The sequence below is a fragment of the Gigantopelta aegis genome, chromosome 10, assembly GCF_016097555.1.
Source record: "Gigantopelta aegis isolate Gae_Host chromosome 10, Gae_host_genome, whole genome shotgun sequence".
NCBI classification, from domain to species: Eukaryota; Metazoa; Mollusca; class Gastropoda; order Neomphalida; family Peltospiridae; genus Gigantopelta; species Gigantopelta aegis.
Genome location: NC_054708.1, coordinates 60,244,330 through 60,258,130, shown reverse-complemented (window position 1 = coordinate 60,258,130; position 13,801 = coordinate 60,244,330). Strand labels below are relative to the sequence as shown.

Below are 13,801 nucleotides of genomic sequence, written 5' to 3'. Positions count from 1 at the left end.
CTCTAGTTATTTTTAGATGGTATGTCATGTTTAAACATCACAGACTTTAGCTTCTGCGTGTTATAACCGTATCCAAATGTGTGTTGCATGTTTGTTTATTAATTAAAAGTAGTGTCCATTTTTCACGGGCTGAAACTAGGGTCTGTGCCATTAACTTATTTTGTGGGTAGAACAATGGAAATATATGGTAAAAAGGTCTCAGGTTAGCACACTTTTGCTCAAATTTGAGGTTAGCCCTCCCTGTCTCGTACGATTATGCTTCCCTTTAATACAGGGCTCGACCTTAGCAGTAGTCTGTGGTGATTTGGCTACCAAGAAAGTGGTTTGGACTACCACACTTTCTGAATTGATAGCCCAGTGGGCTACCAGTTTTCTTTTTCAGATTCATTTTGTTCTGCAATGGATGACAAATAACACATTTGGTTTAAATGTGGTTTTTAGTGCGATTTGACCATCAACAATGAATATACATGGACCCACCGGTTTACAGGAGCTAATTACGGTACTAGTTTAGCTCAACTTATCCATTTTATTCTGGTCAAACACTGCCTATTTGTGACAATTCACAGTATAACAACCCCTCCATAACAAATTAAAGTAAAAAAAATTAAAAGTATAAAATATTGTAATATGCAGTTAATGTCATTATTTCCATGTTGAAAGGATCAAAGAAAATGACTCGAAATAATAATGGATTGAAATAAACATTGGTTTTTGGTGAAAATTAACAATGAAACTATTTTCAAACTCAAGATTTCCTGGGTTAAACAGATAACAGGTTGAGTTAAAGTTTGTTTTGTTTAACAACACCACTAGAGCACATTGATTTATTAATCATCGGCTATTGGATGTCAAACATTTGATAGTTTTGACATATAGTCTTTGAGAGGAAACTTGTTACATTTTTCCATTAGTAGCAAGGGATCTTTTAGATGCACCATTCCACAGACATGTAGCACATACCATGGTCTTTGATATGTCAGTCGTGGTGCAATGTCTGGAACAAGAAATAGCCCAATGGATCCACTGATGGGGATTGATCCTAGATTGAGCACTTTACCACTGGGCTACATCCCACCCCCATAACAGGTTGAGATGATGATGTTTTGACTATCATTTCAGTTATAGAGGTACTGGGCTACATCCCACCCCCATAACAGGTTGAGATGATGATGTTTTGACTATCATTTCAGTTATATAGGTACTGGGCTACATCCCACCCCCATAACAGGTTGAGATGATGATGTTTTGACTATCATTTCAGTTATAGAGGTACTGGGCTACATCCCACCCCATAACAGGTTGAGATGATGATGTTTTGACTGTATCATTTCAGTTATAGAGGTACTGGGCTACATCCCACCCCATAACAGGTTGAGATGATGATGTTTTGACTATCATTTCAGTTATATAGGTACTGGGCTACATCCCACCCCCATAACAGGTTGAGATGATGATGTTTTGACTGTATCATTTCAGTTATAGAGGTACTGGGGTACATCCCACCCCCATAACAGGTTGAGATGATGATGTTTTGACTATCATTTCAGTTATAGAGGTACTGGGCTACATCCCACCCCCATAACAGGTTGAGATGATGATGTTTTGACTATCATTTCAGTTATAGAGGTACTGGGCTACATCCCACCCCATAACAGGTTGAGATGATGATGTTTTGACTGTATCATTTCAGTTATAGAGGTACTGGGCTACATCCCACCCCATAACAGGTTGAGATGATGATGTTTTGACTCTATCATTTCAGTTATAGAGGTACTGGGCTACATCCCACCCCCATAACAGGTTGAGATGATGATGTTTTGACTATCATTTCAGTTATAGAGGTACTGGGCTACATCCCACCCCCATAACAGGTTGAGATGATGATGTTTTGACTATCATTTCAGTTATAGAGGTACTGGGCTACATCCCACCCCCATAACAGGTTGAGATGATGATGTTTTGACTATCATTTCAGTTATAGAGGTACTGGGCTACATCCCACCCCCATAACAGGTTGAGATGATGATGTTTTGACTGTATCATTTCAGTTATATAGGTACTGGGGTGAAATGGCAGTACATGTGAGATATAGACAATAATACATGAGTACCCATTGAATACAAGTTATTTTACGAGTGGTTGACAAATGTGTGTAACGAGCAAAAGTGAGTTAGATACTTTTGGAAACCACGAGTTGTACAATAAATCATCTCCAATGGGCACATTCTTAAAAAGTTGTTTTTAATATAGTTTAACCAGAAAACACAGAACAAAAAGCCTCAGCATTGGCTTGAAGGTTAATAAGTTAATGACACCATAGACATAAATTATGATCTACTAAAATAATGTCATCTGTTTATGGTTACTTGGTACACTTGGAACATGATCTAGGAACAGCCAATCACAAGTCTCAGAAGTGATCTACAACATACATGTATGTTGAAGATGATATTGATCCACAGTGGGTCATCCCTTACACGGGTGTGTAAGAAACTTTTAACTTAATCGAAAGCCTGTCAATGTCCATGTCCATGTCCATGTCCTGTCATGGTACAACATTCTTTAAACCAGAGTGATTGGTTTTCATGACATCATCGAAACAAATGTTACTACCCAGTAATCACAGAAAATTGTTACTTTTTAGAATTCTATTACAAAACTGTCACTGCTGTTAAACAATGGAAGCTAACAGATTAATTTCACTACTGGGAGGGAATAATTGTTGGAGTAACATCTGGTGTTACTACATCAACAAAACTGCAGGGACACTAAAATTTATGAATGTTAAGATGCTGATATCAAAAAGCTTGGATGAAAAGACACTAAAACTGATATGTATACATTAAAAGGTTAGATGAACAAAACAATATACTAAAACTGCTGGCTGTTAAAACATTTTATTTTAATAAAGACACTGAAATGGGGAATACTAAGACACTGAAATGAGGAATGCTAAGGCACTGAAATGAGGAATGTTAAGACACTGTAATGGGGAATACTAAGACACTGAAATAGGGAATGCTAAGACACTGTAATGGGGAATACTAAGACACTGTAATGGGGAATGCTAAGACACTGAAATGGGGAATGCTAAGACACTGTAATGGGGAATGCTAAGACACTGTAATGGGGAATGCTAAGACACATTGTAATGGGGAATACTAAGACACTGAAATGGGGAATGCTAAGACAATGTAATGGGGAATGCTAAGACACTGAAATGGGGAATGCTAAGACACAATGTAATGGGGAATACTAAGACACTGAAATGGGGAATACTAAGACACTGTAATGGGGAATGCTAAGACACTGAAATGGGGAATGCTAAGACACTGAAATGGGGAATGATAAGACACTGTAATGGGGAATGCTAGGACACTGTAATGGGGAACGCTAAGACACTGTAATGGGGAACGCTAAGATACTGTAATGGGGAATGCTAAGACACTGTAATGGGGGACACTGAAATGGGGAATGGGAATGCTAAGACACTGTAATGGGGAATGCTAAGACACTGAAATGGGGAATGTTAAGACACTGAAATGAGGAATGCTAAGACATATGATTCTGGAAATATCATGACAACACACTAAATCTAAGAGTGTTATCAAATATGTATGGTTTGGATGAGGAAAATACCAATCATGAAAATGTTAAGACACATTATTGAAATAGGTTCTAATGAAGAAGACATTAAGTCTTGAACAACGGTTGATACAAATTATCATAATAACAGAATAAACAAGACACTGCAAAATTTCAGACACACATGTATATAAAACATTTCAGATGAACGTAACGTAATATTAAGACATTTATCCAAATATTTTGGATTAACAAGGCACAAAAATGTTCACTAAAAAACAAAACACCCTGAAACAAAAAGCAATCACATGCTAGAAAAATACACAATAAATATTAATGTAAGAAAAAATATGTTATTACATATACTATGAACAAATAACAGAGCAATACTTGTTAGTTAAATTTTTAAATATTGCATTTTTCACCTTGGCAACAAATCAATCAATGCTTAATAAACACAGGTAATAATACTGATACTATTGTAAGGAATAATGCTGATACTATTGTAAGGAATAATGCTGATACTATTGTAAGGAATAATGCTGACAAATGTATATTGGGGAAATGCTGATATATGCAGAGTAAAGCAACATGTAACGTTTCAAAGGGGCAACGTATGGCAAGATCAGTGTGTTCCATAAATCACAGTAGACTCATATTAGGGCCATACCTAGTGGAGTGCCAGGGGGGAGTAGGCAGTTACACCCCCATAAAATATAAACAAGAGTACCAGTGAGGTAATTGATACTCCTGTCAGGAGTTTGATGAAAAGTAGGTCGAAGTGATCTAGTTATGGTACGCAACATGCCACCATCCCATTTTGTACATGCATAAAATCCACTAGCCATGGGATCAGTGATTAAAAAATTTTACTAGCCACATTTAAAAATTCACTAGCCCTACCTTACTTTAAGTTAATAATAATACAATTGTACTAAATAATAGTCATAATCAGATATGTCACCTAAAGAGGTCGATAGAGAGCTAGAAACACTAACATTGGAGGGTTGGGGTGAGTGCAGGATATTCATATTTACAAAATAGACTTAACTGAGACATTTGACCAAAACAAGTCCATTAGCTGTCAGGCATGGCAGTAGTAGTTATTTACTAGCCCGACATTGAATATCACTAGCCATGGGTGTGGGGCTACCATAATCTAGAAGCTCTGTCTGGCATGGCAATAGTAGTTATTTACTAGCCCGACATTGAATATCACTAGCCATGGGAGTGGGGCTACCATAATCTAGAAGCTCTGTCTGGCATGGCAATAGTAGTTATTTACTAGCCCGACATTGATTATCACTAGCCATGGGAGTGCGGCTACCATAATCTAGCAGCTCTGTCTGGCATGGCAATAGTAGTTATTTACTAGCCCGACATTGAATATCACTAGCCATGGGAGTGAGGCTACCATAATCTAGAAGCTCTGTCTGGCATGGCAATAGTAGTTATTTACTAGCCTGACATTGAATATCACTAGCCATGGGAGTGGGGCTACCATAATCTAGAAGCTCTGTCTGGCATGGCAATAGTAGTTATTTACTAGCCTGACATTGAATATCACTAGCCATGGGAGTGGGGCTACCATAATCTAGAAGCTCTGTCTGGCATGGCAATAGTAGTTATTTACTAGCCTGACATTGAATATCACTAGCCATGGGAGTAAGGCTACCATAATCTAGAAGCTCTGGATGATCCTATATGAATTGTTACGTAAAGAGGATTTCCTATAATGTACAGTAATGTGTGAAAAGTAGGTCACAGTGACCTAACAGTTTGTTTTGTTTAATGACACCACTAGAGCACACTGATTTATTAATCATCGGCTATTGGATGTCAAACATTTGGCAATTTTGACGTATAGTCTTAAACAGGAATTCAGAGTGACCTAGTTATGATACACAACACATTGCCATCCAAAAATGTACTTGCATACTAGGTTTGATGATTCTACATGAATTGATAAGAAAGATATGCCATGAAAACTAAACGTTTATGGATGGACAGACAGACAGACACAGACAAACAAACGCCACACCATAATTTGACCTGCTTTGAGAAGACACTATTATTGTGCCCTAATGTTTTTGTCTGTACGTCCACCTTGCATATTGTATCAGATTTATATTCCACTAAACACAAACAGATGCCATAACTGACTTTACGCAAAGAAAATGATATACTTCTGAAATAATAGAAGTACACTGTATATCAAACGCAGCTTGAAAATGTTTTGAATGATTTAGATTGAAACTGAGAACTACTAAACTGTTGAAGAGATTCAACGTGATGGGTTTTTTTTACCTGTCAAAATATTTCATGATGTTAGAGGTAATAAAATGAAATGTTGATAAATCCCTACAGATGTTAATATTTCTCATAACAGTATTCAAAGTCAAAGCTACAACCATGTAGATATTATAGTTTGAATAAAACTAATAAATCATGGCAAATCTTACCCAATAGCCATCAAGGGGCCATTCAACAATGCTTGTGGGGGAGCTGGGAGTAATATGAGAAACATTAGGAAATATTATGGGAGGGTGGGGAGGGAGGCATTTTTTGTCAAGAGTTGCAGAACATTTTCAAAACAATGTCTTATTTTTATTCATGAAGTAAAATACCACCAGTGATGGGTTTGTTCCGTAACAAATGAGTTTCTCTGTAGTAATTAACACCAAAGAAAATAAACCAAATTAATCCCCATAATCCAATAAAGTTGGTCAAACTAAGTCACAGAGACAGGGAATGGATGGGGTGTTTGCAAGTATTAAGTAATTTTAAAGGAGGGAGTGATATTAGCATTATAAAACTTTTTATCCTATAACTTACCCATGATATCCATGTCATAAACCCATGTGATAATTTAGTGTATTAACTTGGTTAATAATGGTATGCAAATTTAAAGGTATATGCAAATGTTCACGGTTTCTCAGTAATAATGTGTTGCTGTGAATGAGTCATTTGTAGTAACGTGTTCATAAGATTTAGTTAAAGTGCGTGATGTCAACGTAATTTGTGGCTAATCGTAATGACATCATATTACCAATGGAGGGGACTTTAGTACTGTAATTTACTAAATACTGAATGAAAACGTTAGTTTACAAGTGTTTTAGAATAAATAGAATTCGCTACTCATGTTTTTTAATATGTAAAATATAATAAGATATTTTTCATATTAAAAAACACCTGTGATGAATCCTCTATATATGGGGGGAGGGGGGTGTAAATGAAAAATGCCAGATTTTTCATTATGTAATTGTTGAACACATTGGTTGCTTCTGACAATAAAATCTGCTAATCACCAATAAAAACAATATTTTTGTTATCACTTGCTTCTTATTTTTCACAACCACAATACAAGTTTAGCACACTATCACATAAAAGGGTTGAAATACTTGAATGCTTATAAATGAACAGATTGCACACTGCAAATCAAAAAATCCTGATAAGCCATTCAGTCAGTTTTAAGTAGATGGCATGTTTATTAATATTCATACAAGTTATAGACGTCTCAAAGTAAGCTGACAACTGATGAATTTCATTTGCAATAAAATGTTGTGATCATATTGCATAATGTAAACTGAGTATCAAGATTATTGGACATTTTATAGTTGGCAGAAATTATCCTTCAAAGTGGTGGGGTTTTTTGGTTATTAAAAAACATAACAATGATAAATTAACATGTACAATTCAAAATGTTGATTTCAATGCCAAAATTTACTTGGAATGCACCACAGAATCATTTTATTTTGATCTCAGAAACACAGCAGCCCACTTTGTAAAAATTACCTTCATTATGCAGCATTATATATTATTTTCCACTAAAGCCTATTTCACACCATCATCATTTTACACCTTTTTAACAATCTAGTGAAAGAACTGGCATCTAACGGATCAAAACACTCCACTGATGTCTCCAAAGTTAATCTCATACTCTGGTCCTTGTATGTTGGGAAAGCAATCTGGCTTGGACATCTGTTTGATTGTGTTGGCTACCAGCTCTCGAGGGAAAGCATCCAGATTAGGGGACCCACTGCTGCATGATGCTTCTGACTCATCTACAGAAATTTTGATGCTGTTCTTGACAAGAAACGATCTGAAGTCATCTGAAAGATGCATGGGCGTCTCACTGGAAGGTATGACATCTGGATCATATTTACGCTTTGTGACAACATCATAGATGCACTTGGGCTTAAACACAATTGGACGTTCATGACTGCTTGGATCTTTAGCCAGCTCCTTTTGAATGACATCTTTTGGCAGATCAGGCTTGCGTAACTTTTCCGTGGCTGAAGGTTTGTTGGAAACATCAATGTCGGACATGGTCAGCAGGTGCTCAAACTTACCGGTGTAGTACTTTGGAAAAGATTTCAGTTTAGGCATCATGGTGTATTCATCGCGAGGATAGAAATCTTTTAGGACGGGCAAATATTCCTTCTCACACATCTTTGCATACTTATTCCACGGGTTGGGATTAATGTATTGTTCACTTTTAGGTGGTGGTTTAACTGCAGTGACATCTGAAACCTCTCTCTGTTTTTTGGACTCATCCTCATCATAATCCCTGTACATGTCTCCAGACAGACCGCTCGACAGAGTTTCTCTCTTCCAGGAAGCTGCTGATGTCGGTGTGGTGCTCTTCTCCTCAAAGGCAACACTTGCTGCTCGAACACCCTCCGACTGTTTGCTGTTTGCTTTCTGGAGTCCTTGCTGCTGATCCTCCTTGGGTTGTGGCCCAGTTGGTTTCTCCTCCAGATTTCGTTCCTTGAGCCACTGCTGAAAAGCTTTCTCCTTCTGATCATCCCGGATTGCTTGGAATTCTTCATCGTCTTCAATTTCCTGAAGCACGTGCTGCATCTTCAGTTTCTTCAGTTGTGACAGTTCTTTAGCAACATAGTCCTTGTTCTGATGCCACATCTCGGCTGCCAGGATTCTGTAAATACCGTAAATACCGTATTACAAACCAGAGGCTTTACTTCTATTTCTTTCAGATGTATCTCAATGATGCAACCACTCTTCAAGATCTGACTACTACTTAAACCCTGCAGCTATTACAACATGTGACAATTTATGTAATGAAAACAAGCATTCTGAGTGTACTGCTATAGTAATACATGTTCCCTACCAGGCACAACAAATTTTCATATCTCCTAAATTCAAGGGCCATAACTCTGTGAATAATGGGTAAATCGCCATGAAAGTTTAACTTGATCTGTACATGATACAGCTATACACAAAATACTTGGTAGGGGGCTAATAACAACAGCCATGTGTATTAATGTACAATGAAGTGTTTTAAATACACAGATAAACAGACTTATATTCAAGATTCTGGGCCCATATTTTCGAAGCTATCTTAGCACTATGAAATTGTAAAACTGTCATAACCTATGACGTGCTGTACTGACATCATAGCCTATGATGGTTTTATGATTTCGTAGTGCTCACTAAGATAGCTTCGAAAATCCCTAGCCATGCATAGACTCTTTTGCACATTAAATTTACTTGGTTGTAATGGGCAACACAAAATGAAATGGGTTACTGGATATTATGTGGTGTAACCTTCAAAATGGGTTACACAAATTTAAAGTTCTCAGACAATTTAAAATTCAACAACAGATCAAGTCAGAACAATCTCAGCATATTGGCAATACTGTGCCAGCAGTTTAATGCATATTGAATACCTGAAACTATTTACAAATCATGCACTGAAACAAACTTAGCCAAGAAATGACGGAAAATATTAAACCTACATTCTATATATCAGTTCCCATTCAACCATCCCAAACCAGAGTTAAATTTCTAAAATACTCTAGAAAAATGTTAATACCTTTATTTATACTAGGCAGCAAAAACACTAATCTTCAACCAAAAAGACTTTGTTAGTCGGAAACATCTTACAATGGCTGCAAATGGGGGTGGAATGAGGGGAGAGGTGTTATTTAAGCTATTACTATACAAATTCACATTCTAAGGGGAGATAAAAATGATCCTCCTTGAACTAGTCTCAGAGGAGTGAAGGGAATCAAACGTGATAGCTCCCCTTAAACAGTTAAGTTCTAAAGAAATATGAACCTTGCACATTTTCTATGGCCCCACAGTTTTGCCAGGTCTAGTGGTGTATTGTCACGGCAGTCTCTTGCATGAACATCGGCGCCGTGTTCAATTAGGAGCTTTAGACACTGCACATGTCCCTCACTGGCCGCTTGGTGCACTGGGGTGATTCCATCCTCATTGCAACTGTGGTCAAATAAAACTTGAAATACAATCAGCTGCTCATTTTTAATGTGAGATACATAGCATGTAAAGTTGTATACAATAATAACATATACTGCACACACACACACACACACTACTGGTAAACTATTCAGTCAGTAAACTAGTTTCAAAATTTTAATTCACAACATTTGCTATTAGTTTGCAGACATCAAAATAAGTCGAGAATGGTCATTTAGATTTTTTAAAAGTTGAGAACGGTATTTCGTTTTCCACAAAATCTTATTAAATTAAACCTACACCACCTAAATTCTGATCAATTGGGTGTTATTTAAATACAGTAGAGTGAGAATAGTGACATAAATAAATAAATAACAAAGTTTATTATATACATAACAGTGAAATATATAGATCTACAGAAACCATAAAAGTGATATTCGGTGAAAAGTCATATTTTCACTGTATTTTAGCTACAATGAAATTATAGAAATCGTATTTACTTTTTTGTAAAAGTTCATGATTAAATTATCTCCCATGGTGTCATTTGTTCGTATTTAAGCTTGATAATTACTGATGCATCTGATCGTATTTGAAAAATGAAAAAATGTAATTTAAACAACTGTACCTGTGAAAATGGGATATGAAGTGCAATTACGATAAAATATCTAAAATGAATTTAATATGAAGCTAAATAATGATGACACAATGTTCTGTCACTGAGCGTGCAAGTTAAAATTTAACGGCGTGTGATTAATTTTTTTTGTGCTTTCTGGAGGATCACTTTGTCAGGGATGTTTGCACAGCAGTATTATTAAATAAATGTTAATTTAATAATTAAATAAAGATAATTTTTATTCAAATTTCTTTTAAAAAGTCTATGGTCCAGTTAATTTTCTGGAAAAGTTTCATCTGAAGAAATATATCATGGCGAATCAAAAATTAAGAAATATGTATATAATAAATAGACCACTTCATAGTGTTTTTTCGAATACAATTTTTATGTCAACTCGTGATGTGTGAAAACCTTATTTTCACTCATAGCTTCACAATTTGTGAAAATATAGTTTCACACATCAATCTTTGACATAACAATCGTATTCGAAAAAAATCCTGATGATATCAGTGTGTCTGTGAAGGACTTCTATAGTAATAATGAAAATATGAATGGGCCGTAACCTATAGGATACCAATGCCCCATTCCATAAAGCGATCTTAGCACTAAGATCATCTTAAGTGCATAAGGTAGTTATGTACCAAAGTTGATCTTTGAGCTAAGATCGCTTCGTGGAACTGGGCCTAGGTCTGTATTTTGTGGTAACCTGTACATGAGTTATCAGACACATATTGCTTATTTTGATGCCCGTGTTTGAAAATTGATTAGCAGCTAGTATTTAAAGTTAGAGAATTGTATAACAATCTCTGAAACTTGCACAGCCAATAACAATGTGATACTGAGTAACTAAACAAAATGTTCTCCATTACCGTAAGACAAATTCTTAATTTTTAAAAACAACCAAGGCAACTTCTTACATACCAACTGGAGAATACACTGTGTGAGATTTTTGATATCACATGACAATAACCCATATATCTGAGATTGATTAAAAGTGATTGATTGGCTGCTCCATGATGAAGACCTAATCTCAACCACCCACTGAAATTAACACAACCAAAACTGATTGCTCTCTGCGATGTGAAAAGTTAACTGTGTAAGTGCAAGTTTCGTTTGAGTTTTTTTTTAGTAAAATCAAACTAATAGCAACGTGCAGTACACTGTGCCGTTCACAATATAAGTAAATTGAGAATGCACTGCACAACATCACACTATGTATGGGTCAACCAAACTACAATATCTTACACTACTACATCAGGCTTTTTTTCCAACAAGTATGTCAAACATTGCAATGATCGTTTTCCAGTCTGGTTGCTTATGACGAGGTGGATGGCTCGCCAACCGGTAGAACTTGGCAGATTGATGTCAATCTTTATTTTATCAATGCACAGCTTAAGACATTCTAGTCGCCCATGAATTGATGCCAGATGGAGTGCTGTTAGACCCTATAAATAAATATGAGAATTCATGTAATATATATATATACATATATCTGTGTGTGTGTGTGTGTGTAGGGAACATTTTGTTTACAAAATCTTGATTAGTGATATGTCTAGTCGATTGGAAACTGATTAGCAGGGCTTCTAGAATTTTTATAAAATCCACTAGCCATGGGATCAGTGATTTACAAAATTTACTAGCTACAATTTAAAATTCACTAGCCCTACTTTACTTTAAGTAAATACAATTTTACTAAATAATAATAATAATCAGATATGTCACCTAAAGAGGGAGATAGAACTTACTAACATTAGGGGTTGGGGTGGGGGTAGGATATTCAAATTTACAAAATAAACTTAACTGCAACATTTGACCTCTTATTTCACTAGCCGTCTGGCATGGCAATAGTAGTTATTTACTAGCCCAGCATTGAATATCACTAGCCATAGGAGTGGGGCTACCATAATCAAGAAGCCCTGTCTGGCATGGCAATAGTAGTTATTTACTAGCCCAGCATTGAATATCACTAGCCATAGGAGTGGGGCTACCATAATCAAGAAAATGTCCGAAGTCTGTGTCGTGGCGTATTCGTGTTTAAATTTAAACCAAAAATAAATACAAACTACTGACATGTTTTGCCTCATTGCATATTTATTTATTTTATACCAGCAATTAATTGCGGTCTGTATGTGTGTGTGTGAGTGAAACAAAAACAGAATTTGTTTAATACTGAAACGGAAAAAAAACGGAATTTGTAACATTATGAAACGGAAAAAGGGAAAAATCTGAAACGGAAAATCAGTGCCTCTAGAGGTTACATACTTAAAACCAAGAAGAGGATTTTCTTTAAGTTTCTATTAGTTTTACCGGCCATGGAATGCAACAAAGACATCTGTTTGTTCTGGGTGAACGGTGGTTGCTCAACAAAAATATTTGTCATAAACTGTCTACCTCCCCCCCCCCCCCCCCCCCCTTTTCTTCAGCAAATGACTTCTATGCTAGTTTGTGGAATATATGTCAATGTAATGACGTTTTCACAATTTCTATGCTAGTTTGTGGAATATATGTCAATGTAACATTGGTGTTTTCAGGATTTCTGTCTGGACAAAATGTGGGGAAATCTAAGAGTAATTAAATGTAGGAGAGTAATTTATGGTAGTTGTTAAGTGGTTATGTATTGTACCAGGCCTCTGAAAATTCAGTTTCATCCGTGTATCACTTGTGTAAGTATACTTTTGCGTAACCATTTTTCTTCACACATTGTATTTACGACATCATTTACATGGTCATGACGGATTACGTAAAAACTAAATGGATAACCTGAATTTCTTTTTGCATAACCTTTAAAACTTTACACAAATTTTGAATTCTAAGAGGCCTGAAGAACTCTAATATACATTCTGACAAAATAAGATTCTGTAAATTTCTTAAGTACATTTTTGTCAAAAATTAAATGTTTGCCATCTCGCAGACTTTGCTTCAACCATTCAACATCTCCAATGGCTGCTGCCATCAACTCATCATCGGCGATTTTCTTTTCACTTGATACTCTACTCCGTCGTTGTCGCTGAACTGGGGCATTTTTTGTCGTACCCGTTGCTGATGTGGGACCTAGACCACTTGAACTCGATACTTTTGGCGTTACTGTTCCTTCGGATGACATTGTACAATATAAACTTAATAAACAATTTATGTTTAATGCCAAACTTTCTTTTTACTTCCGTTGCTCCCAAGCCGAAAAACGCGCACCTGCTGCCTTCCGGTTGTCGTAAACATATTATTGAAACACTTTTAATACATATTATAATATTATATTAGCTATATTAGAATCTGGAGTCACCATACATTGATACTCGTCATTAAAAGTGACCTGTATTTTCAATTTGGACCATAACTTTGTGTTAATGAATGCAGACTGCAATCCCATAATTCAATTTC

The 13,801-nt window shown here is 36.1% G+C and overlaps 1 protein-coding gene across 1 annotated transcript; it reads right to left on the bottom strand.

Moving 5' to 3' along the window:
* Positions 1-6,910: 6,910 nt before the first annotated feature.
* On the bottom strand, positions 6,911-13,744 carry LOC121382562 (ankyrin repeat domain-containing protein 53-like). The gene is made up of 4 exons (XM_041512028.1): positions 13,299-13,744; positions 11,669-11,868; positions 9,670-9,834; positions 6,911-8,527 (listed from the first exon to the last, which is right to left on the bottom strand). The coding sequence occupies exons 1-4, from the start codon at positions 13,524-13,526 to the stop codon at positions 7,489-7,491; spliced, it is 1,632 nt and encodes a 543-aa protein (XP_041367962.1). The 5' UTR covers positions 13,527-13,744; the 3' UTR covers positions 6,911-7,488.
* Between the last annotated feature and the right edge of the window lie 57 nt (positions 13,745-13,801).

Bases quoted from the DNA above. Each gene is read 5' to 3' on its own strand.
- LOC121382562 (XM_041512028.1), bottom strand. From the start codon at position 13,526: ATGTCATCCGAAGGAACAGTAACGCCAAAAGTATCGAGTTCAAGTGGT. The intron at 9,835-11,668 runs GTAAGATATTGT...ATTTGACCACAG, and splicing joins AAAAAGCCTGATGTAGTAGT to TTGCAATGAGGATGGAATCA. The intron at 8,528-9,669 runs GTTCATATTTCT...CGGTATTTACAG, and splicing joins GGCCATAGAAAATGTGCAAG to AATCCTGGCAGCCGAGATGT.